Source organism: Fringilla coelebs, assembly GCF_963513975.1.
Source record: "Fringilla coelebs genome assembly, chromosome: 4".
Taxonomy (NCBI): Eukaryota; Metazoa; Chordata; class Aves; order Passeriformes; family Fringillidae; genus Fringilla; species Fringilla coelebs.
This window is the reverse complement of record NC_140032.1, coordinates 43,225,719-43,251,169: the sequence shown is the minus strand read 5'-3', so window position 1 is coordinate 43,251,169 and position 25,451 is coordinate 43,225,719. Positions and strand designations below refer to the sequence as shown.

Sequence of the window (25,451 nt, the reverse complement as noted above, 5' to 3'; positions counted from 1 at the left end):
CTGGTGGTTAAAGTGGTTAAAAACAGGGAGTTAGATGGCATAGGACCAACAAAAACTTTTGCTGGAGAAAAAAAAAGTCACTTTTTATTCTAGAATAAAAGTCTATCCGTCAGGTTTGGGAGGGAATGGAACTGAAACCTGCTGCTGTTGTTCGTTGGGGTTAAACATTCCTCTTCCAAATATACATCAGTGGCTTGCTGAAGTGGAGCCCTGGTATTAATGTGTTCATTCTAGATTATAAATGATGTGAGTATGTCTAATCTGTGTTCTTTGATACAGACCAGACCCCAAGTTCCCTGATGGAACTGGTGGTTATCACCAGCACACAGCACTTTGGACGCCCAAACTGCTGCACACATGTATAGCTAAACATTGTGATGCCTGTGCAGAGTAGGAAAAATCATCCTTTTGGGGATTTTGGGGGGGGACCTTGGATTGTATCAGTGTCTAAGGCTAGTGGCCATTTAATTGATCACACTGGTCTGTAAACTAAAGAAGTTGCTCCCCAATGCTCCTGTTTATAGATGTTAGTTATTTTCTTCATTAAACTGTCTTCTTGCAGGCTCCCACTGTGTTTTGAAAACATGAAAATGCTCTTGTGGAGAACATTTTTAACTTCTTATTTTTGAATTATTTAGTCTCCTCTCCTTTTTCTTTCCCCTTGATGATATTTTTGCTGCTTTCTTGCATCTTGCTTAATCATGTGCTGATTCAGAGCAGTCAGATAGGAGACACGAAACTTTGTAGTGGAGTAGAATCTCTCTGTACTTCTTCTCCACACCTGATCAGTTACATTTGTGGCAGAAGGTTGTTCCTGTGTCAGCCCAGAAACATAGAGGGCACACAGTAGCTTTATCTCTGGACCAGTCTCTCTGCTTTTGGCAGGAGATAGATTTCTCTGAGTGGTTTTAATGTTCCTTGAGAAATTGTTTGCCAGTTCCCCTGAAAAGTTGCTGCAAGGATTGAAATATTCCGTTTGCTACTGTGCTTCTTTGCAATCAGGCTTTTCTACAGCTGGTCAGTGGGAAAGTAAGTCACTGTATTTGTCCAGGTGTGGTTGTCTGCTATCATACATACACAACGTTTTCTTTTTCTTTTTAATGCCCTATAAACTGTCATTTGCCATTTGCACTTGCCTTTCAATTAAGTATTGTATCCTGTGTATCCATCCTTCCTCCGACTCCTTTATTCTTGCTGTCTTTCCTTCTTTCATAGTTATTTTTAACTGTTCCCACCTCTCTATCCAAGCCTTTCTGTTTCTCTCATAGTCATAGATTCTTTGTACAAACCCTGGCCATCTGTTCCTCACCCTTTGAATCTTTGTCCTGTGTTAGGGTTTTTTCTATATCCTGCCTCCTTCTGCTATTCCTTTTGGTATCCTCAGATTTATTTGTTGTTATAGAGGATAACCACCGTGACTTCAAAATAATGCACAAAAAGCTGAGGTGTCAATTTATTTAATACTTTTTTTGTTATGTGTAATAGTAATGAAAGAATAATTTAAAAATCTGAAAATACCCAAGCAATTAAAATCTGTGAGTTAAGAAAGCAATATCTTAGGTAAGATTATGTAAAAAATCATCTTTGCTTTTAGGCAAAGGAAGGTCTTCTAACCTCATGGCACAGCAACCTTGCATGTTGTGTAGGACAGAATCTAAGAAATTCCTTTATCTCCCATAGTTTGTTATTAGCGTCTCTTGCATTAGTAAATGATGTGGAATACAGAGGATCAAGAAAATGATAAGATGCCTTATTGGGTGATTCTGTGCTGAAACCAACTTTTATGATTTGCACTGCCTTGAGAGCTCCTCCTGTCGATCCATTTTAGAGAAAGCAGAAACATTCCTTAAGAACTTAATGAGTATAAAAAAAACAGAGAAAGTGACGCCTTTATGACCTTTCTTGCAGAGAGCATCATTGGCTTCTTTGCACTTGCAGTATAAGGGTCTAGGTAAGATCCTTGGCTTCTCTGTGTCCTCTGTGTGTTTTGCTCCAGAAACATCTGCGTTCAGAGATGCCAAATGACGTGCTCTGGGGTTTGTGTTCCCTGGACTTAGTGAACTGCAAACTGCATCTAAGTACTTACCCCCTTCTGAACTGTATAGCTGTGTTTAGTATGGTATCATGTGGGGACTAACACATCTACTCTTTTGAGAATTTTGTGGAAAGCCTAGAAGGAGTACTCTTTGACTATCCACCAAAATTAAGATATTGGCGTACTTCAAACCACATAGTGAAACCCATGCTGCCTCTGTGTTTCTTGCACTGAGAGCAGCAAGTAAACAGCTGGACATATTTTTTCCTCAAATTATGTTTTATCATTAGTATAATTCCTATATAAATTGAAGACAACTAAAGCATTGTTTTAGAAAGGACACTTTTTGTCTGTGTGCATGCTCACATGTGCATGAACACAGAATAATTATTTTTTAAAATCAAGCTGTGAAAGGAGCCACTAAACCCAGTCAGCTGCAGTTCGGCTGTATCCTAATTTTTATGGACCACCAGTATGGAGTTTCTTTTTAATGTTATGACTGATCTGCAAGACATGGCAGTAAGCTCTGCCTGATATTTATCATACATTTACATTTAGTATTCTGAAAATGTGAACCAAATGTTAGTTTAAATTGAAATTGAGAAGTGATTGTACCTCCAAAGGAGTGCAGTTTGTGTTACATGAATGTATTTATATCAGCTGCACAATTTTAGTGATACGGTTAAATTATCAAGGCTGGAGATTGCAAGAAATATCTGGGAATGCTTTTGCACTCAGTGGGATCCTCAGTGAGAAAGTGACTGTAGAAGTGGAGGACTCATGTGAGGGATCTTGGGGTAGAGCAGAGTAAAAGCTGAGCTCTGACAGCTGTTCTTTTCACAATTAGTGGGATATACTGGTATACTGATTGGTGCTTAGTTTTAAAACTAAAAGGGTACTCAAAAAGTATGCTATTGTTTCTTCTTTTTTTCTGTTTGTGTTGGTTTCAATGCAGTAACTGTGTTTTATTAGAATTTTTTTTTCATTCTCGTTCATCTCATTTAATATTTCAAGGTGCTTTGTCTGCTGCTGAGTATGGTGTCCCTGAGGGTTGAGTCATAGTCCTGCTCAGCTTGAGAGTTTCCAAAGTATCTCTGGAAAACTGCCAACTGAACTGGAAAGGCCTGGTTCAAGATGGGTGGCATGTTAATGGAGAGAGCTCTCTCTTGGCAAATTATTTCTCCTGATGTAACAGAAAAATGGAAGGATTATTCACACCAGCCCTGTGAGAGTCCTCTGCCTCAGGCCTGAAGGAAGGGATCTCTGTGAGGTCTAGCAGTGCAAGGGCCACACAGTAAAAGGGGGCCACAGCTTTGCATGCCTTTGAACAGAGGCTTCTGTTCATCAGCATGTAAAAGGGACTGGGGCTGTGCCAGTGGCATACCAGACTTTGGGAACACTGGTATCCACAGCTGAGCAGGTGGACCTGCTGCAGCTTTTGTCACTGCTTCCATTGAATAGGGACAGCTGGAAGAACACCAAAGCAAATCATCAGATCCAAAGCCTCTATGTTACGGGGTCCTTTACATAGAGATGCCAGATTATGGTATGAAATAGGATTTTAGTCCCATGCTGAACATGCAGTATATAACAAGATTATGTGCCACGGGAATAAAAATTTCTTAGACTTGGAAGTTGTTTCTTGTAATTCTTCTCTGTGGGTCAGAGCCTCAGATTTATATTTGGGCACTTTTGTATTTATTTTGTCTTTATTTTTATTACATAAGTTACAAATATATTTTAAAACTTAATTTTTTTAATCACATGTATTTTGAAAAGACATATTCACTTGTTTATTTAAATACATTAGTATGTATGCACGTTTTATAGCTGTGTTTAATGTTACTGAAAAAGTTTGATTTTGTTCTTTGTTTTTTTTATCAGTTTGCTGAAAACAGTCAGAAAAAAGAGGCTTTAGAAAAAAGCATTGAGAAATCAAAAATTGGACGTGAAGATACTGTAAGTTGCTTTGGGGGGGATGTAATCCTACAGGGAAATAGTGCTACAAGTATGTACTTCTTGTAAATACTAATGTAGTACTTCCAGGTGTTTTCAGATTTAAAAGTATCTTAAAACTTGCACTACCCAGAGGTGTGTACCAAGGTTGCCAGTGGTTGCTGAACTGCCAAATCTGGTAACTACAAACATAGATGTTGGTTTGGGTTTTTTCAACCTATTTATAATATAGTTTCCTAAATTACTGTTCTGAGCAGTCATGTAAGCCCAGTGCTCTTTGCTGCTGAAGCTGTTAACACTGCAAAAAATATATCTAGGCTTCCTGTTTGTCATAACCAACATATTAGTTAGAAATACTTTGTATGGTATTCTAACTTGCTGACTTGCCCTGAGATGCTCAGTCTAAATTGATTTAAACCTCCAATAAACACGCACAGTCGGAAGCTTTCAGGAGGAATTGAATTTTGTAGGAAAGTGCCAAATCTTCAAATCCAAACTGTTTTGTAGAAACATTCTAGGTTTTCCGTATGTATGTTTCATTTATCTAGTAAGGAATAGAGGGAACCTTACCATCAAACTCTGTTAATGTTGCAGTTCACAAATTCAATTAAAACCTGCTTTTTGGCAGTGTCTGTAATGGGGATTCTTTATTCATTCATTCACAATGGACTGTAATCAGGAATCACAGGCAGGTTTCTCACATAATTGTGCTTGTCATGTTTCCAAACAAACTATCTCAGCTTTGGGCTTCTCCAGCATGTGGCCTGCCCTACAGACAGCTATTGGTCTGGAAATCCTGTTCTGGCTGATGTTTCCAACATTTTCGTTCCTAGTTATACATCAGGAAGAAGTCCTAAAAAATCTAGATTGCAATGTAGGTCTCCAAGCATCTCACCTCCATACCTCAGCATCTGGAAACTTTTGATTTCCATTCTGCATTTTCAGAACATGCTGAATCTAAACTGTTGGCAAAAGCACTGGGAATTTGGAAATTTGGGGGGGGAGACAACACCCAACAACTGTTAACAAAATCCCAAATCCACAAACACCTCAGACTGCTGGGTTACCATGGAGATTGCCATTGGTAAAATCTTGATGGTTTACAAGCTCGTGCAATCTGGCTCTTCTAGGCTACCCTAGCTTGAGTTATTTGAATATCAGCCAGTTCCAGTGCTGTAACTACAGACTGAATTAGAAATATGTGCTGAGCTGGCTGTGGGAGAGCTCATGTTGAGTCAGTGTCTGCAGATTCTTATTGATCGATAGAATCTTTGAGGTCAATATTGTGTACAATCCTAGCAAAGACTACCATGTCATAAATGTCTGAATTTATTTTTGAGACCATTGCTCTTAAATGGTGTGGAAAAGAAAAAAGACAAATTCAGAGGCTGTTTATACACAACATCTCAATTTGTGGAAGGGTGGATGATTAGCTTTTTCTGTAATGACATCTTTAATTACAAGACTAGCACTCCTAAATACTGCTTAACCTTTAAGCCCGATAATTAAGAGATCTCTTTGGAGTTTGTTAAACCACGGTTTTAAGGTTGTAGAAAATTGTTCTTTTATTGATACATTTTGGCCTTAACTTTTTTTCCTTCCAGCTGGTATTCAGTATCATTTAGTGTCTCTGGGAATTCTGTGTAATGAAATAAAATGCTCAAGTGGTTCATAGACAGAAAGCAGTAGTGAAAGCAGCTTTTAAATTTTAAGTGTGTTTTTATTTTTATAAAAACTTTGGGTGATAATTACTGTTTTTAATATTTGGGGTTTTTTTGTATCTCCCAACATCCTTTGAATCCTCAGGCGGATCGTGCAGCTCTGCTGAAGGAATATGCTGCCCTTCGGCAGAGAAAAGAGCAGCTAAAGACAGAAATAGACAAATACAGGGAATGTGATCCGGATGTGGTTGAAGAGATGCGTAAGTTGTGCATTGTTTAAAGTGATCCTTTGCCTGAAAAGATCTGCACTTCTTTAGCCTAAAATCTGGTATTCAGAGGTTAGTCAAAGAATAACTGCTTTTCTTTTTAAAACTGAGCAATACAAAACAGGTACACTGACCATTTCTTTTCATGTTCTGTCCTATTATATATGAGGAGGTTTATTGGTACTTACTCTGCCACCACCTGAGCAGTTGAGAAACAGTCCTATAATTAAAATACTCCGATGCTTTAGAATTAACATCAGGATCATCCTTTCCAGAACCATGTTAATTCTATAACTTGTGCTGTACCCTAGAATGTGTGTAGGAAGAGGAGTCTCTAGCTCCCTTTTACCTTCAGTTCCACGCTGTTAAGACAAGTATCTTTCTACTTACTTTGTCTTGCCTATTTAAAACGTAAGCATTTCATTAGAGATGCTTGATTGTCACTTACACAAAATTAGGTTATCACAATCTTAACTGACTGTACTGTCTCTGACATGCTGGGTTTGGTTGGAGTTTCTAACTCTAATGGAATACAGAGAATGATGAGTGACTTTAATACAGAATTTGGCACTGAAATGCACTTAATATTTTGATCCTTAGCATGAAAAATGAAAAACATGTATGAAATTTTGTTAAATTTTCTCTACTGCAGCTTTCATGTTTTATTTATTAGGCTCTTACATTGCTACCCAAGCACCACTGCATATTGAGGTTGCTATAATGCCAAAATGCTGTTACAAAGTGACGAGAAACACACAACTTTTTCTGAAAAGAGATGGGGCTAAATCTTTCTCCTTCCTTATTTTACTCACAAATCCACAGCTTTAGAACTGTTCTGAGAGAAAGCCAGGAACATAAACAGAGTTGGCAGCACTCTCCAAATTTGGACAGATATTATTTATTTTGAAGAGCTGTGACATTTTTTGTCAGCTGTGTTATCTTTCCCCAAGGATGTAATGGTATGCCAGGGAATAAGCAAACTTGAGACCTGAGGTTAGTTACTGTGCTGTAAATCCCTTGCTGCCTGCTCTCCTGAGGAGAAGACACATTCCAGCTGATTCCAGCTGTAAAAATGAATGAGGTTAGGCAGATACCAACGGCAGAGGGATATGTAACATCAGGCATTTTAACTGCTGAGGTACCCTTACAGTCAGCATCTCACAGAATGGTTTGAGAGCCTCTCTTTTGAAACAGTCACAGTGAGCATGCTCCTAATTATGGCACAAGGGAGCAAATCACAGCTGCTATGCTAGGGCAAGCTGCATTAGCTGGTAACATGCAGACTAGTATCTTGGAAAGAAAGAAAAAAATGGAAGGAAATGTAATACTTAGTTGCTTCAGTTTTGCACTTGTCTTGTGTTTGTATGTTGCGGGTCTGGGTTTTTTTGTCCAAATGTGTGGAAGCTTCATGTGAATTTCTGTGGTGGAGGGATGAGCATTTAAGGCACTTGTCAGGTTTGCATTGTTGAGCTACCTGTAGGCTTCCCAGGGGAATATGCAGTAGTGTTTCAAAATTAATTTGTCCTTGAACTTAATTTTAAAAGTTTCTGCTTCGTTATATGTTTTGTCAGGCGTTGATACACTGGCAGTGTGCATTGTTGCTGGCAATGTATGAATGAATAAATGGTAGTGTCAGTTTTGGGGAGTTAATGCCCTTGTCAAAGCTGAATGGAAGTTGACAGGCTTTATGGAAGAGACAGAATGGGGAAAAAAAAAAAAGGTTGAGGGGGATTTCTTTTGGTTCCAGAGTGCAGAAAAGTGCAAAGGCAAAAGTAAGAAGGTAATAAAAAATCTCAGGCAATGAGTTGCATTCAGCTGGACATAAAAGTTATTGCTGCTGTTTCACAGGAAAAAGCCATATTATAAAAGTTACTCATTCATAGATTCTCAAACTGCACATGGGTGATACGATTTTCTACTTCTGTACAATTTAGATAACATAACCCTTGGGATTATTTGTGGTTAAATCACCTGAGCAGATTTCTAACTACCTTATTTTAGAGTCAGAGATGGCTGGTATGTTATGTAATAGCACTCTTTTTAACAGTTGAATTGTTCAGTAAAATATATTTTGTAATGGGCAGTTGTCACTTTCTACCTTTGGGTTTTCCCTCTTCCTTCTTAATGACTTCAGCCTGTAAGGAAATCTTCCTGATGCCCAGTGTAAAATTTCATCCTGTTAATTTCTCATCCTGTATGACAGAGCTGCCATGATTCTTCTTGGGGTATTTTAGAGCTATATCAAATTGTCATCTGTTTTCAGTGGCCTTTGAGCTTGGTGAATGCTTTGCTATGTCTTTTAAGTTGCCCCCTCCCTCAGCAGAGTTTTGCAGAAACAAACCAATTGGCACAGCAGCAAGGCTCATTAAAACGTGCATGCACACATATACAGGGTCAAAACAAAAGTTTGAATGATTCATAGAAAATATCTGAAGACTCAGCTGAAAACTGAACATCTGTCTTTGCTTCCTGAGTCTCATGGTGGGAAAGTCAAACTTGACGATGTAACTAAATATAATGCATATTCACAAGGGTGCAAATGGGAAAACTAATAACTCTGGTTTTTGCTGACTTCACTGTTTAGCTAGTTCACTGTTTTAGTGTCACTAACAAATGTTTTGCTCTAAGTTTTGGCTTAGTTTCTTTGGCTTTTGTACTAGAAGTATATTGCAGTATAAATTTTAATGCCTTCTCAAATTTACAGCATTTGAACACAGCATTTGTTGTAAAAGTAACCGGAGTAAATAGCAGAGGCAACAAGATTTAGGGACTGACCACTAGAGGAAGCTACGTAATAGTTTGGTCTTGTGGATATATTCTGATAATTCCATTTTACAGGAACAGTATTGTAAAAATATATCTAGAACAGCAAAATATGTGGATTTTATTCTAATGACCTCTGCAGTTCAGAAGTTTGTCTTTGCCACATAATGTTGTTTAAGACACCTTCTGTGGGCTAGGATTGATTAATAAATTATTTCTCAAAGGCAGTAAAACTGACAAGAATAATTGGAAGTAAAAAAAAAAAAGCCAAACTAATAGTGGGATTTTGTACTTTTCTATTCAACTTGTGACCCTGCTTCAGATGGACAGGACAGGAACATTGTTTCTCACCTTTGAGACAGGTCAGTGTAGGGTGGAATATATTCTCATGGCAGAGCAGCCATTGTAGAGAGATTTGTCTCATGTGACATAGCATGCACATATGCAGAGTTGGAGACATGATGCTGCTAGATTCTCTAAAGGTTATGGTAGACAACAAAGCCATGGAGAGTACAAGCTTACAATAGTTCATAATTTATGCAGATTTTCATAAAGTCAACAGAAAAAGCTTCACCTAATATCATGATTACCGTGCTGCATATGTTTAATTCTTTCTGCCTGCCAGAGAGAGGTGTTAGGGAGCTAATAAAATTTTTCTCATAATTAGTTTTATAGAAAATTTTGTCTGGCGACACAAGTGTTTAAATGGTAGGGACTTTCCTCAGAGTTGCTGGTCAGCTTGTAATTGGAAACAGCTAAACACTTTAGGTGCTCACTGTAAAATAAACATTTCTAGAATTTCAAACTTCTTGTTCTTTCACTGTAATAAGAGGAATTAAAATTGTTAAAACATTGTTAGGCCTTTGCTTTTTTTTTACACAATAGCCGTTCTTTGTTACTTTGTGCCTTTGGATAGGGCAGCTCTCAGAAATAGTTGTATACTGACTGCAGTGACTTCTGTGTGGTATGATTGCTAATATTTATGGGGCCCGGGATCTTGCCTGTCAGCATTCCTTTTTTATTAACAATGGTTTTAGAATGTCTGGTTACTGATAACTTTTATGTCTTAGGCTTTTACCTTTAAAACAGTGATCTGAACATGTCTAGGCAAACTTGTCTTCTCAAAAATTAGCAAACTACCAGATACAACACATGTAGCAATTTTGTTGTCAACCTTTTTAATTTAGCTCTCTCTGTTTATTTTTATCCTGTAACAAGAGAGACAAGTGGTTCAAATGGACGTGATTTTAAACTACAAATATCCACATAGTTATTCTTTTGACTCTGAATGTGTGGTCTCAGAGGCATCACTGCCAATCCAGTTCAGGTTATTTTCTTAAAACTAATACTTACATGATTCTGTGAAAATAAATTTTGGTAAAACATTCAGACTTCACTGAATACCATGAAAATGTCATGTTATATGTAATATGTACTTGAAAATGTTGTTTTTTTTCCTTTTAGGTCCTTCAAAAATTTCTAATTCTCATGTTTCTAAACAAAGAAAATTTTAGCTTGACAAATTGAGGAATTGTCAGGGTATATAGACAGTATGAGAAAATAGTTCTGTATTGTTCAGCTTTTTTGTTCATCTTAATATCTGAAAGGTGAATGCTGAAAAGTTAATATTTATTTAGCTACTGGTTTTTTTGAGTACGTAGTTTGGGGTTTGTTTTTTTTGTTGATACACTCAGCTATTCTCTTATGTTCAAATCAATTTGAAAATATGTTGCATATGCAGATCTTTACATACAAAATCTTTAGTACCAAGAGTTAGATTCTTTGGGACGTTCTTATTAATGCTGGGAATAGTTCCTGTTCCCAGAAGAGAAACAGTAGTGAAGAAATGAAATTAAGATTAAACTATCCTGGCTAGTGGAGAGACTTTAAAATGAGTTGCATCAGTTTTACTCAAAATGTGTCAGAATGCCAATAATTTACAAATGGTTTAATGCATTGTTGTTTTGAAATTGTATCAGAAAGCTGGTTTAAACTAAAAAGCCTTGTGAGCAATATCAGCTAATAAATATTAAGTATCTATTTTAAAAAAATTAATGTTTCCACTTGGAAAAGAGGAAGTCTGCAAATAATTTTAAGCCTGGTCTGGGTGCCACCAAGATCAATAGTGTACAGATGAAGCCTTTAGAGAAAATGTATTTTTAATCACCTTTAGATGCAGTATGTTCAGTTTGCAATTAGGAGGCTATTTCCTAGCTACTGACCATGAAATATGCACCTTGCATCTGAGAGACAAGCTGCGCTTTTTACAGTTTGTGCAGCAATGCCGTTAACAAAGGTCTGCAGTTGGAAATTAGTCATTCTGCTGGTGTTGGACTTGTGTCTTCACTCACACTTATATTAGTCCTAGTGGGTTAAACTAAACTTCCTTTGGAGTGAATCAGACACTTGCTTAAAAGTACATAGAAAAATAATAGTTATAAAAGCAAGAACTCCTTCTTTTAGTTAGTCTCATCTTATAGAATATTGTTTATTTAATATATTTGTCTCCAGAGAATCTGGATGAGAATAGGACAGGAAATAGACAATGGATGTTCATGTATGTAACTTGCAGGCTATCTGCTACTAATCAAAACAAAACTACACAGCTCACACACCCACACCTTTTTTCCTCCTTCATCATGGAGTACCAGAATGTATATAGATAGATGTGCACCAGTAATAAAGGATGCATTTACTCTTCTGGTTCTCAACTAATTGCAACAAACTGAGAATTTTGTTTCTGTTTCCGCTGCTTCCTATACTGTCCTTGGAATGGCTTGTCATTCATTTGGAAAATTGACAAATTAAATTACCTGTTCAAAAACTACATTAAAAGATAAATCAAACTTATGAAAACTAAACATAACTTAGTTTCTAGAAAGATTGAGGAATAATAAATGTACTTGAATGTAAACATAGTTTCATACAGTAATGCGAAAATTTCATCTGTTAAGTAAAGTTGAGAAAAGGAACAGGATACTTAATGAATGGAGTTACAAATGTGTACTTGGATTACTGATCCAAGCTCCTTTGGTAATCATAAGAAACTGGATGGAGTTGCCAGTTTGAGCAGAGTATCTGCTTCTTTATCTTCAGCCCTTCTATTTTTTTTTTTAATCTTGAAAATCAAAGGAGGCTTGCTTGCATTTCAGATATTGAAAAGGCTGATCCTTTAACTAAGGAAGCACTTACTAAGCACAATCTGGCTGTGATTACCAGAAGCTGTAATGTAATCGCTTAAAGACCTTCCCTGACAGAAGCAAGTTAAAGAGTTCTCACCTTGGCCCTTTGTTACAGTGCTGAAGTTCACCAGTGATAAGTTGTCAGCTCAGGTTAGGAACTGATGGTGTAGATGCCCGTGTCTTGTGATGGACTCTTGTGAGGTCTTTGAAATCTCTTTTTCCATCCAGAAAATCTGAAGAAGTCTTCCATTGCCTTCTTCACAAGACTTTTGTACATGTGGTTATTTGTCATGTACCTCACAGAATTGTCTGTGGTGTGGTAGTTTCTGAAGAGCGCCCAGGGATGATCTGACCACCTAGGAACAGGTGATGAGTTTTCATAAGGGCATTTTCATGAACTCTGCAATGAATTGGACTGTTAGAAATTGGATTTGAAAAAACCTGAATGAGGGAGCAACAGGACTATGTAAATGAATGAGCAGCTTTTGGCACTTAGTAAGAAAGAAAAATATAACAGCCATGAAGAATAATGAGTGAAGGGCCACCAGGTCACACTGGGCAACTTAAGAAGTGTCTGTACATACATACCTAAGGCACAAAGCCTAAAGAGAAATGTGGGGCTTTTGGCTGAAGCTGGAAGGCTTAACTCCAGAAGGGTCATTTGAATTTCAGCAAAAGGCCCTTATTCTCTGCATTTCAGAGAATTTCTCTCTCTCTGTGTTTGGTCTTCAGATAAGAGGTTACTCTGCAATGAGAAATTGTCCTAAATATTTAGACTCATGTAGGCTTGTGTTTTGTACCTCAAACACATTCTAGCCGGACTATTCTTAGAGAGTGTCAACTTAAGCCAACTTGTTTTAAAATGAAGCTTCATTTTAACTAGTTAAGCAAAAAGCTATTTTTTGTTAGTGGGACTTTTCTTTGACACTGGGAAAGAAGACAGTTGGAGGACCAAGTCTTTAGATAACATATGTAGCAAACACCCTGCTTAAATAAATTTGCCACTCTTGAAGGTTGCTTTTTCTTTAAATCAAATGAGAACACTCACAAGACATGTTTTTGTTCTTTTTCTTTATTTTGTTTCTTATTTGTTTATTTTGTAATGACAGAAAAAATAGTTAAAGTGAGAGGCTCATAGGTGAAGTATATGGGAATAGCTTTGTTGTCTCTGCCAGTAAATCTTTATGGCAAAACCTGTTGAGCTTCTTGGGAATGGTAGACACCTGATAAAATTTGTGATGTGGAAAATGGCTACTTATGGCTACATTTATGACACTCTTTTATTTAGGAGTGAATTGGCTTATGGCTTCATTTATGATGCTCTTCTCTCTAGGAGTGCCCTGATGAAAGCATCTAAGCTATAAATCCATTTCTATATGAAACAAAAGGGTTTTTGTGGAGTAAGTATTTTGCTTCTGTCTTCTAGTGTTAGACCTGCTAGGTTAGTTGTGTATGGTAGCACTCATTCAGATAATTTTGGTAAAGTTATGCTGATATTTGAAGGAATGTACTGATCTATATCTTTTCATGACTTTCACTTGCAAGATTAGGTTAGGAAGGGTATTGTGGATTTTAGTTCATTGTCTTCACTGCTAACATGTAGGACTGTCAAATTGAGGTCTTCCCTGGCCTTGCTTAAAGAAATGTATTGCTAATCTTTTATGTTAAAATATCTCCCATATTTTATGGGATGGTATGTTGTGTTTTCATTATGGGTTTATCTGGATAATGACTGTATATTCCTAATATAGATACCTTGTTCTGTGCTATTTAACTGAAGATTTTGTAGGGCAAGTTGTATAAGTGCAAGACTAATGTTGGCATGTTTGACTATTTCTAATGGTTTTTCTTCCCTTCTCACTTTAATGTCATATGAACTAGTTTCACTGAAAAGAGCAGGATACCAGAGAAAAATTCAGAACAGAAAGCCAATTTGGAAACACTAGAACAATACAGAGGTTTTCTCTCTGCCAGTGTATGAGATCTTTGTAGATTGGGGGAAGTTTGTCTTTGACTCAGTTTTGCATGACACTGTTTTAAGGAAGGTAGGGAAATACAATCCTGATGGAACAGCAGTAGTGTGAAATCTCAAACTACTTTATAATGTGTGAGCAATTTAGTATCAGAAAGGAGGCAGAATTCATGAAGCTCTGTAATGTGGTCTGTCATGTATGTGCATCTGCTCAGTGTTTATATTAATGAGCTGGATAATACAGTAGAAGATGCTCTTTTGTTATATTTGCAGATGATGACAGTAGGAGAGACTGCATGGACAACGGACAGAGTGCAATTTCAAAATGATAATGACAAATTGCCAGGGTGGTCTGATAAACTCTGGATAGCGTTCAGTAGTGTCAAGTGCAAGGGTGTTACCTGTATTCAAGGATATTGTGCTACACAAATGATCTGAGGCAGGCGGTTAAATGAGGAGGATTTGAAAACAGATGTCAGAGTTGAATATAAGAATTTTTGTTGTGCCAAGAAAAACCCCTACATTAAGATGCAAAACCCACAATGAGATGTATGAAATAATTTCTCTGCTCAAGGCAGAAAGTGTGGCACTAAAGGCTTTAGCATGGCTTCAGCTGTAACATAGTGTCAGTGTTGGATATTCTACCTGGATATAACCTAATTTATTTGAAAGCATTCATATATTCATGTAACTAAGTGCTCAGAGTAGAGCAAAAGGACATTGAGAAATCACACCCTAAGAGACAAAAAAAACTTTACAAAAATAGGACTCAAAAGAAGATGGTTCCTAGTGGGTTTTGCATATCTGTATCTCCTCAAGAAAAGAAAAGGAATAGCCAGTTACTGAGGTTCATGGAGAAGATGGCAAAAAGTAATAGCCTTGAATTGTAGGGCCAGAAATTGGAAACTTTAAAAACAGGCAACAAATACCTCAGAGATGGCATAGGAAAAGTTGAGCATACTATGAGTTGTGGTGACAGAGACCAGAGAACCTCTTGCGATGCCTTCCTGACTCTTCTCTGCAACATCTGTGTCACATGAGGTCACAGCAGATTGCAATCCGCATCTGGCCAAAAACCATGGTGCCCTGGGATGGCCCTCCTTGTGAAATACAGTTCAGAGCTCAGAAGTGTGCAAGTCCCTTTAGCTGTGCTGAAGGTGTGGCATTTACTAGTGAATGAAGTAGGGGAGGAAGAGTTGTCCAGTGCAAGAAAAACAGAGTGGTGTCAGGGAGCCCTGAATCAGCCCTGAATCAATTTGGTATGCTTGTTTCTGTTTTGCAAGCTCTTTGCCTCCCTTTGCTCTTTGGATGAAAATGGATGTATTTTAGTTACGCAACTAAGATTTCAGTGTGGTTTTCAAGTACAGCACTTGAAAGGTAAATGGTCTTTTTCTGTAGGTACATGAATATAGTAAACTTAAGTGCAAGAGCAGGTTTTCCATTGAGAAATTTTTGGTAGCAATTCTGACAAATTCTGTTGGACATTTTTCAAGGAGATCCTGTGTACATACTGATGCAATTTGACAGTGTGACCTTTTCATACAGGACAGAGGAAGTTTTTTGCTGATGAGACTTGACACTTTTTTGAAACACACTGACAGAGATCACAGACCCTTTAAAAGCATATTCTCAGCAATGTGGATCAGCTTCTTAGTAGCTTTACTGTGCACTGCTACATCTCACCAGGCAGACAAGACTGGTACTGTGGTATCCGTTTGGTCAGATTCATTTTCAAGCATATATACGCTGGTGTTGCAGCAGAAATGCTGATTTAGTTAATTCATATATCAGTAATCATGAGTATTTTTCTGTCTCAAATAACTTATATTGTGTTCTATGCTTTTCAGAATAGTTGTGGATCAGTAGGTAGCATTCATAACTGTTAGGGCTTTTTCTTGTAGTGCTGAAACTTTATTCAGAGTCTAAAATAAGTCAGTATAATAAGTTGTGTTGAGTTTGTGATGCTATTTAAATGAGAAAGCATATTTACACATTAACTTGAATTTAGTCAAGAATTCTGAAGCATTGTGACCTGTTGATGATCATGAGGAAAAGTGTTGTATAGGATACTGGAGTATGGGGGAAGAGTGATGTGTTATTTTGGATTCAAAGGAGTTGACAGAATTCTGATGTGCTATCACTTTTCTATACAGCAGCTCTTTGGGAAGCATGGGGGAGGATAAAGATTCCCAGTAGTGTGGAGGTATCTGCCTGGTACAGGGTTACAAAACATTCTTCTAAAGCTCTTCTTGCCACATTGCAATTCAGCCTGTTGACAGTGTTGTAGATTACTTATTCTCAAGGATACTCAAATATGGACCTTAAGAAGCTGCTTCATCGCATCATTGCCATAAATTGTCTCCAATGGCAAGCCACGGGCTCTTGATCAGAGTCTGTGGTGTCAGTTTGTGAATGGACATGTGGGTAGGCAATAACCTTTTGTACTTTCTGTGGATGGCAGGTGTATAATTTCTATGCTCACCTTCTACCCTGGCCTTTGGAGATGGGATCTTTATTTGCATGAGATGTTTTTATTAGTGGGAAGAATTTTGGAAACTGCGTCAGAGGATATTATAGTGATGCTACCCCAGGAGAAGTAGGAAAACAAGTCTCTCACTGTTGTGATGGCAAGGTAATGTTTCTGGAAAGTAAGGGCAACCTACGTGCAGGAGAATGATTATCCACTGCCTTCTGCAGAGAGTTATCCAGAGTCATGGGAGGTTCGAGGTCACATACAGTTCCTGTGGTAGTTGCCATTTTTCATCTTTGAATTCAGTCTAAATGAATGCATATTTATTACAGGAATTCAAATCCACTTAATGCACTTAATTTACCCTGACCAGTTTCACGAGAGAGATTGGGAATCTTTGGGCTAATAATCCTCCCTGGTCCCTGAGAACAGTTGCAGCTGTTCCCTGTGTTTCATGCAGTGGAATTGTGATCCGTGCTGTAAGACTACTCCGTCGCCCACATGCTGAAGACTGCATTTGTATTTTGCATGTATCTGCTAACATCCTACAGGCTGATGGGTGACTCTCTCCTTGGTAAGGTGCTAATTCTCTCTGCAGTCATGTGTCTTTTAAGTGAGGAAGTCCATACCATTTTCTTGTGGCATTAGTTGTGGTAGGTCAAAACTGGCACTCAAGTGTATAAGCTTTATAAATACAATTAGCTTTTGTTATTCTAGGGAAGTAGAAGTTCCTGGACTTAGAAGTCCTTAAAGTTATCCAGAAAATGCCAGAGTAGGATCTAGGAGATCAGAGAAAGCTACAGCTCTTTGTTAATTTCTGCCAGCTCAGGTGGTTGCGAGCTGGTTCTGGCCATCGGTTTGTTGTTGTTTTGTTTCTTTTACTATAGCTACCAGAACTGTCATATGGTATCTTTACAAACTGAATTTGAGTACTGTTCCATGACTGTATCCTTAGTGTTCCTGTAATGATATGTGTGAGACTTAAAAATGTTTTTAGGAAGAACCTAAATTACATTTGGAAAGTGTTTCTGAGGAGATGGTGGTTGTTGCTATCACAACTGATTTTTGCCCTGTGGAAATGTTTAGACTTCTACAGCTTTTGGTCATTCAGTTTTGGAATTCAAATAGTTTGAATTAAAAATCCTATCTCCCCCTTCCAGTGAAAAAAGTGAGAGAATCTGGGGGAAGAAGGAAAGAGGAGGCTGTAGTTCTGCAGTATGCTGAGTATTACTGTAGGGGCTTCCTGAGTTGGATCAGAAACATTGTGGCCTTACAATGATTTGAGTCAATATATAATGCCTGTTTAGATTTGTTGGAAACACTGCTGTGCTGATGTTCTGTGCTGCTGGCCTTGACTCCTGACCAGGTGCTGTCCATTTGCTTTAAAAGCTTTTTGGTGCACCTCTGACAGCTGTCCACGTGCCCTTTTGTCGCCTCTGTCTCCTGGCCTGCTCCAAAATACCTGCAAGTCACTGGTAGAATGCCACTTACCTGCATTGAAAAGCATGTTTCCAACCCACCCTCGTTTTCTTTTTAGACATTTACTATGGCTGGACCTTCCTTTCCATACTTTTGCTTTCCTCTGTGGGGATAGAGGGGATTGTCCCTGTGATAAGGGCAATCACAATATGCTTGGGATGATGGTTCAGCTCCCAGAATCTGGGCTTTTTGAGTTCCCTGCAGTTCTCCAGAGATACTAGGGGTTGAGGGGGAAAAAAACCTCTCATGAGGACTCAAAATAACTCTGTCCTGTAGCCTTTCACTGTTTTGAGCATTTTTCCAGCTGTGTTTTGCTGACATAACAGACCAGCACTTCATGTCTTGCTGCTCCTGGGCCTTGCATTGCTGTACATACAGTGGTTGCTTTTGTTCAGTTTTGGAGACAAAAATGCAAGCTTCCATTTTCTTTCTTAGAAAATGCCAAATGTGCCTGAAATTAGTCAGCAGAGGATACAGGTATGTGCCTCAGCCAAATATGACTTGTATCCTGCAGACATGGGAGTGGGAATGTCTATTGATTCATTGTCACACAAATAGGTGAAATAAATATGTAATGTCCAGAACAAATGGATTGTTTTGCAGCTTCCAGACAGCAATCACATATATTGTCAGCCTATATGCAGATGTATAGATACAGACTGTAACTAGAGCCTAATGAGAACATCTGGAAGCATCTGGAAAACGTTGCCTACTCTGTTGCTCGTCTCTACTGCATATTTGGCCTTTCATTGTCTTGTGCAGATTCAGTACTGGAGTACTATTTAGTAGCTGCCAAAAATCAAATTCGGTTACAGCAGCTCAGGTGAGCAGGAGGATCAGGACTCCAGCCAAGTTTGGGACTCCATAGTTGTGATGGTTTTGGCAATTAGCCAGTTGCCCTTAGTGCTGTGTTTAAGTTTCTCCTTTTTACAGCTTCACACATTTGGTGTCCTGATTCTGTTTTGGAGTGTATATTTTTGAGTTCCCATGCTATTGCTCTCTTCAGATCTTGAGCTTCTTTTTCAGTACAGTCTAAAACCCAACATGGCTGTGTAATCCCCTGGAGCTAGAGACCAAGCAGTCAGAAGGAGCATGACTTGGAGTTAGCTGCACCCATACATGAAATAGGTGTGCTGGGGGATGTCTGCTTTACTACTCTGCTTTCCCTCATCTTCCATGATGTATACATACAGATGGTGCAACCAATGAAAGTCCCAACAAGCAACTATAAAACAGTTCGTGAAAGCAGTGAAGGTGTGGAGTTCTTAATTTCTGACAGTTCTTGTGAGGTCTCTGGAAGATGCTGGCAATGATGCAGATGTGGCAGGTCCATAACTATCAAAGCCTGTCTCTTGTTCCTCTTCCAGGCATCTATTGGTTGCAGCAGACACACAAGATCATGCAGTGGAATCATAGGCAAGACTTAAGACTGATCCCAAGGCACTTAAGTCCGGTCTTCAGATAGCTAAATGTTCACCTGTAGCCATGAGACCCTGGGGATTATATGTCTATCTATCTGTCTGTATTTCCCCATTATAGGTTCCTACTCTCACTACCATGTTTTCATTTCTAGCCACAACTAGGTTGACTGCCATTCTCACTTGTTGTCTAGCCCGTGTCTGTCATCACCTCAGCCTTTTCTTTGACAGAAGCGTGAAGCCACGTTTTTCAGAACACATGATCATGTATGTATATTTTAGCACACATGAGCAGTGTTTGCAGGTTGAGGGCACCATGCTGCCACTGTTATGCTGGTCAGCTGCTTCCAGCAAAGCTGAGCTTTCTGCTGAGACCTCACAGGTGCTGTGGAATAGGTTGTCTCACCCACCACCAGGATGCTGTCACCTCAAAAATCTGGATCCATGGAGTTTAATGCCATCCCACTTCACTTCATTTCAAACTTTATTACTTGGAGTCAAATACAGCTGTCAAGTTTTATGGTAAAATTTAGAAAAATGCTGAGGCAAATATCATAGGTCACACACTTAAAGTCTTGACGAGTGGAAGCTCTTACTCTGCAGACTTGCATTAAGTAGGGTTAGGTTAGGTACTGTTCCAAATGCCATTACAAGTTTGTTGTCAATGCTGCCAGTTGTGGAACTGAACAAGTGGGAATGGCAGCAAGCACTCAGCAAAGGAAATAAAAAAAACCTCTCTCAGGCTAGAAACAACTTAAATTTCCGATGCATGCAAGTAAGCAAAAATGCCATTTTCTCTCCCACTCATTTTTTGCTCATCTTTTTTTGTTTTCTTTGTGCTGTGCTCAAACTTTCTAATTGTAGACCAATTTTAGAAAATATATTAAAGTAGTATATTATTCTAGTTTAAACATTTTTCATATCAGTTATAGGAGTATGAAGGTTGGAATAATGAGTACTTCCTGTGTGCTACCAGATGATTTTTCAGCATAATTTGATTTTGCTTAAAGTTTAATGTCAACAATGGGTACTTGATCATGTATTCATATCTCAGTACCCTGGAGACAAGTTTAATGCTGACCATTCAAATGAGTATTATCATGCAAGTACTAACAAGACTGACTGGGAGTAACTAAGTTACATGTAGGCGTGAGAACCAGAATGATTCTGATAAATTCCCATGTTACAGCCTAACCTGCTTGATTTGATTCAGTACTTACTTTAATAGGAGCAAGGTGATCTAAGAGGAATTCTTCTTGGTTGTTTTGTCTCATGGAAACTATACAAAATCTGCTTGTAGTAATGGTAATTTACTATTATGTGTTTAGTTCTGGAATGGTGTTAAGGGACATAAACCAAATTTAATAGCCAGAAACATTATTTTGTCTTAATTTTATTGAGGGGGTTCTTAAAATTGTAGAAACATTCCAGAGCTATATGATAAACTTTTGGATTGATATGATAGACTGCTGCCTTGTCATTTTCCTTATCTGTATAGAGTCATGCATACCCATGTGATGGTTTACTTATGTATAGAGAAGATTATGAAATATTTTCCATCTCTGTTGCCTCTGGTATCTTCAGGCCATGTATCTAGTTCCAATCTTGGTGAAGACAATTAAGCCCCTAGGCAAGCCAAACTGGGGTTATTTTATTTTAAAATACACTTTAAAAACTTATAGTTGTTCATATGGTATCTCTTATACTCTTTGCTCTTCTTTTTCTTTAACCTAGCTTTGTGCTTCCTGGAACCTTAAAAGTGTAAAACAAGTGTTTGGAAGCAGTGGAATAACTTCCTTACGTTGTGTGGTTCCATAAAAATGACATCAATACAAACTTAGTTTCTGTGCCTTGAAACTATGTGATGATTTTACTGTGATGTATGCTTTTATTGTTATTGGTGTTTTTCTCTGTTTCAGGCCAAACAAACCAAGTGGCCAAGGAGGCAGCCAACAGATGGACTGGTGTGTATTGCAGTGACACAGCTTCACACTAGAGCAGTTTTAGTAAAAGATCTACTCAGTGTTAAGAACTTTAAATTTGATTAGGATTTGACATAGGATAGTCCTCACTTACAAAAACATAGAGAAATTTATTTTACTTATAAAACTATTAGGATTCAACAAAAAGAATACATCTGCTCAGTTTAGTTACTGAATATACTTCACATGCCATAACAGATTTGTCCTGGTGCTGTATACACTGTGTTAAATCCTGCAACTTGTTTCCTTGGGTGAAATCTCTTAGGATGAGGAAAGCAATAGAGACTGGAAATGGTGATGCCCAGGTATTCAGAAAGTTTAATTCTATTCTGAATGTTCATTTCTTTAAAAAGAGTAGAATGCTTTGTGGAATCTTATTGCTGCTACCATGTGATGGATGCTGATACAAAGTAGGTATTTCTCAAACTAACTGATCAGTTTTGACAGGTAAAGGGATGCATAGTTTTAAGGAATGTTACTGTGATGACATTCATGTGGAAGTTTAACTCAATTTTCTGTTGTTGCTTAGTTTTGCTGTTTTCATTCCCATTTTGCAAAGCAAACAATTTACATGTCCTTATGTGGTTTTTTTATTATTTAGCATATTGTTCATAATTTTTTGTCTAGAATAGATCTCCTGCTGATGGACTGCTTGCTATGATTGGTTGTGCCAAGTGCAACAGGATATCATTGTCTTAGTCTTTGGACTAGTATGTTATATCTGGGTTGTTTACTGCATGTGGGGAAATAAAGTTATGTATTCTGAGAGTTGTCAGGGCTTTCTGTTTTTGGTGACAAGCTGTTCTCAAGGCCTCAAATGAGATAAAGGAACTGTGCCTCAGCCTGTAAAAAGTAGTTTGCTATTTAATTAGACAATTTGGTTATATGCTGCAGCATATTTTTCTTTTGAAGAGACAGTTTTAAAACCAAATGTGTGATGGTTAAAGAAAAGAAAAAATATCTCTAAGCTGTGCAGAGACAGGGAACACTTCCTCTCTTAAGGAGTGCTGCAATTTATGGGTGTTAAAAATGACGTAATGAGTTTCAGTAAATGCTGCAGTGAAAAATTATGTTAAATTGAACAAAATGTACATGTTAAAGTAATGTGATGCTAAGAAGAGAAGTCATGACTAAAATAAAACTTCTTGAATGTCTTTTTTTTTAATTAAAAAAAAATACAGTGTCTGAACAAACACGCAGGACTAGAAAGGACCTTACAGTAAACTTAAATCCAATTTTTGTAGCTGTAGACAGTCATATAGTAGGTGTCTAGTTGAAGAAGGACCTATAAAATACTTACTATGCATATTCACACTTACCTCATCACTATAGCAGGCTTACACTGTAATCATAGCTTTCAGTCTCCTTGTAAAAGAGGAGCAAGAAAAGATAAAGATAACATATTTTTATTTGGTGCTAAGTAAATTATTTCCTCTTTTTTTGGAGGTTATTAACAAAAGCCTCATGTTTTCTGTTTTAAATCTACTTGATAATGATGTTCCCCACTATGTACCTTTTTCATACGGACAAGAGATACTGCAAATGGAAGGATTTTGTTGTAGTCGAGACTATAATTCATGCTTTCCTAAATACTCAAAATGAATCTTTTTCATTCTGTTTACAGATAACATCTTTTCAATAAAGTCCTGGGCCAAGCGTAAATTTGGATTTGAAGAGAGCAGAATAGATAAAGGTTTTGGAATCCCAGAAGATTTGGATTACATTGATTAGTGTTCAGTTGATGGCTGACACAGTTGTACATAGTTTGTTATATATTCATAGCTGCCATTAAAATGTAAATCCTCTCCAAAAAGGTGACCACCCTTTAATTTGCTGGTTTTGTTAAGGTTAATAAAATACTAAAAATATTTGTTGCCCTTTTTTTTTTGTCCTCTGTAGATAGTAAATGTCATAGCTTCTTCTGTGAGACAGGCTTAGTGTGGACAGAGGTTATAGGGAATAATTATTACAAAGTCTTGAGACTGGAGTTAACTCTTCCTTTGCTTAACTGGAAGTAGTAAGTACTAAGAGCTAGAAGCTCCAGGGTTTTATGTTTAAACATGTTGAAGGCTTTGGAGTGGGAATAACTGGGAACAATATGGAATTAATTTTTCCCTCGTCTCACCAATGAAATAGAAAAGAAGCTTAGTCCATTAATGGAAAACAGTGAGACAGTAAGGAGGCAAGTAGAAAGGCTGAAGTCTGGTTTCTGGTAATTTTTTATTGTGTTACTAGAACTGCTTGTAAGTTTAGTGACAAAATTGTATTTGTTGTTGGAAAGTACTAGTGCAACAGAGCTGAATCTGTTGCAGAAAATATATTGGATTTGATGCTGAGAAAGCTGATCTGCTCAAGGATGTATCTGCATAGAAGGGGAAGCAAAGAGCACCCATCCCTTCACGCCACTGTGCACCAAGATTTAGGATGTTTATCTGGGATGTGAGAGACTGAATTCAATTTACTGTTAAAAACTGAGCATTTTTGGGTTTATGCATATTTTTCAATTTCAGGTTAAAAGCACAGCCAGCCAAAATAATAACAGATTACGAGCAGTTCATTTTTTTTGGTGAAGTTTCTGAAGCACCTCACTTTATATCAGCTTCTGGTTTCTAGTTCTGATCAGCGCATGGCTGCAGCAAGAGAGGTGGACAGTGCAGACTGGCGTTCCACAGCTGTGGATTGCAAGATGGCATTTCTGCTGTACAGCTCTGGAGGATTTAAGCTTTACCTTTAGGAGGTAGGTGGGCCTGCTGCAAGCTATCACTGAAAAGTGTCTGTCCACCTTTTATGTAACATCTGATGAGAGAGCATTGCTGAAATGTGGCATTTATCTGGAAATGTGTCCAGAAATCTGTCTTCTGTGACCTTTCCAATTAAAAAGTTTCCTAGCAGTTCAGCACATGTTAAAATGCAAGGATTTCAGGTATGCCCCTGGCTATTGTCATCTCATGTCTATGAGGACAGCAAAGTTACTGGGAAGATAATGGGTAGAAGATTTCCTTTCAGAGAGATAGCATAGCAAGCTATCCATTGCCTAAGGAAAATGTATGGGATGCCTGACACATAGGAAGATGTCATTAAGCTTAAAATTGCAATGATTTTATGTGTTTGGAAGGACTTTATTCCTAATAGTCCTTTTATGTGTTTGGAAGTTCAGTATTGGACGTATTCTTAATGTGTCCAATACTGAACATTGAGTACAGCTGCTGACTGGTAAAGGTGTAAGGGAAGTAGGTGGTGCTGAGCTTAGTGTTGGAGTGTTCCTGAGCAGGCCTGGCTTTTGCCCCAGGAAGGGGGTGCTGTGCAGCAAAGCTCCTGCGGTGCCAAACTGAACTACTGAACGCACCTGTAGCTTGGGTGGTTGGGTTGCTCTTGGATTTTGTGCTGTGAAACAGTAAAGAGGCAGGCTTTTTTGGTTCTTTGTAGGAGATCTCTCTCAAGTCTTTTTTTGGTTTTGCTAAACATTTGTAGTGACTATTCTGTACCACCTAACAGGTGTGAGAAGCTCCTTGGCACATCTGTGTTCATGAGCACATAACTGCCATACAGTAGAGATGATGATGACGTCTCAAAAGGCTTGTTTGTATGAAGGAGCCCTGAGCACATTAACTTACTGATGGGTTTTGCTTGTTAGAATCACTTTCATGTGGCTGACCTTCTACTTGTCAAGAAGCCTCAAGTAATTTATGGTCCGTAGCAGCTGGTGCACCAAGACTTCCTCTGGTACCTGTGGGGATGAGGGTTTCTTACTGACATTACTGCTTTGGCTACTTTCCAAATTCAAGAGAGAAACGAAGATGACCAGCTATGTAAGTTTAGCTGCAATATTGTGGCTTCCTGTCTGTAGGGCAAGAGCATTGTGGATTGTAGTAAAATCTTTAAATATAATAAATGCCATTTAAATAACTGTACTTGAGGTAGATTTGCCCAGAGATACTACAGTCAGCCAGAAAGAGCTGGCTTTAAAAATGTCAAACACAGCCATTATGCTTTGAACACAAAACTTAGGTAGTTCAATTGCAGGGAATTGAATAGCAATGTAATTTTCTCTAGAGTTTTGGGTTTGTTTTACAGGTACAGAACAGACATAGACATATTATTGCACTTTATTTTTTGTTCTGTCTTCTGGTGTTGGTTAGGAAATCTGGAAGGAGAATATGTCTGCTTCTGTAGGGACACAATTTTAGAACAGTCAGAACAGAAATTTCTCAGCTAAAGAGAAGAACGGAAGAGGTGATGCATTACCAGAAACTGATTCTTACTCCTC

General features: G+C 38.0%; 1 protein-coding gene across 1 annotated transcript in view; it reads left to right on the top strand.

Annotated features, from left to right (window-relative positions):
• The window catches only part of MND1 (meiotic nuclear divisions 1), a gene marked incomplete at both ends in the record, with an annotated part of 39,954 nt that extends 17,039 nt beyond the window's left edge, over nt 1-22,915 (top strand). Inside the window, 5 exon segments of the mRNA XM_084204009.1 lie at nt 1,003-1,029; nt 3,920-3,994; nt 5,798-5,912; nt 21,122-21,166; nt 22,809-22,915. Of these exon segments, the coding sequence (XP_084060135.1) occupies nt 1,003-1,029; nt 3,920-3,994; nt 5,798-5,912; nt 21,122-21,166; nt 22,809-22,915 (369 nt within the window).
• Nucleotides 22,916-25,451: the final 2,536 nt, after the last annotated feature.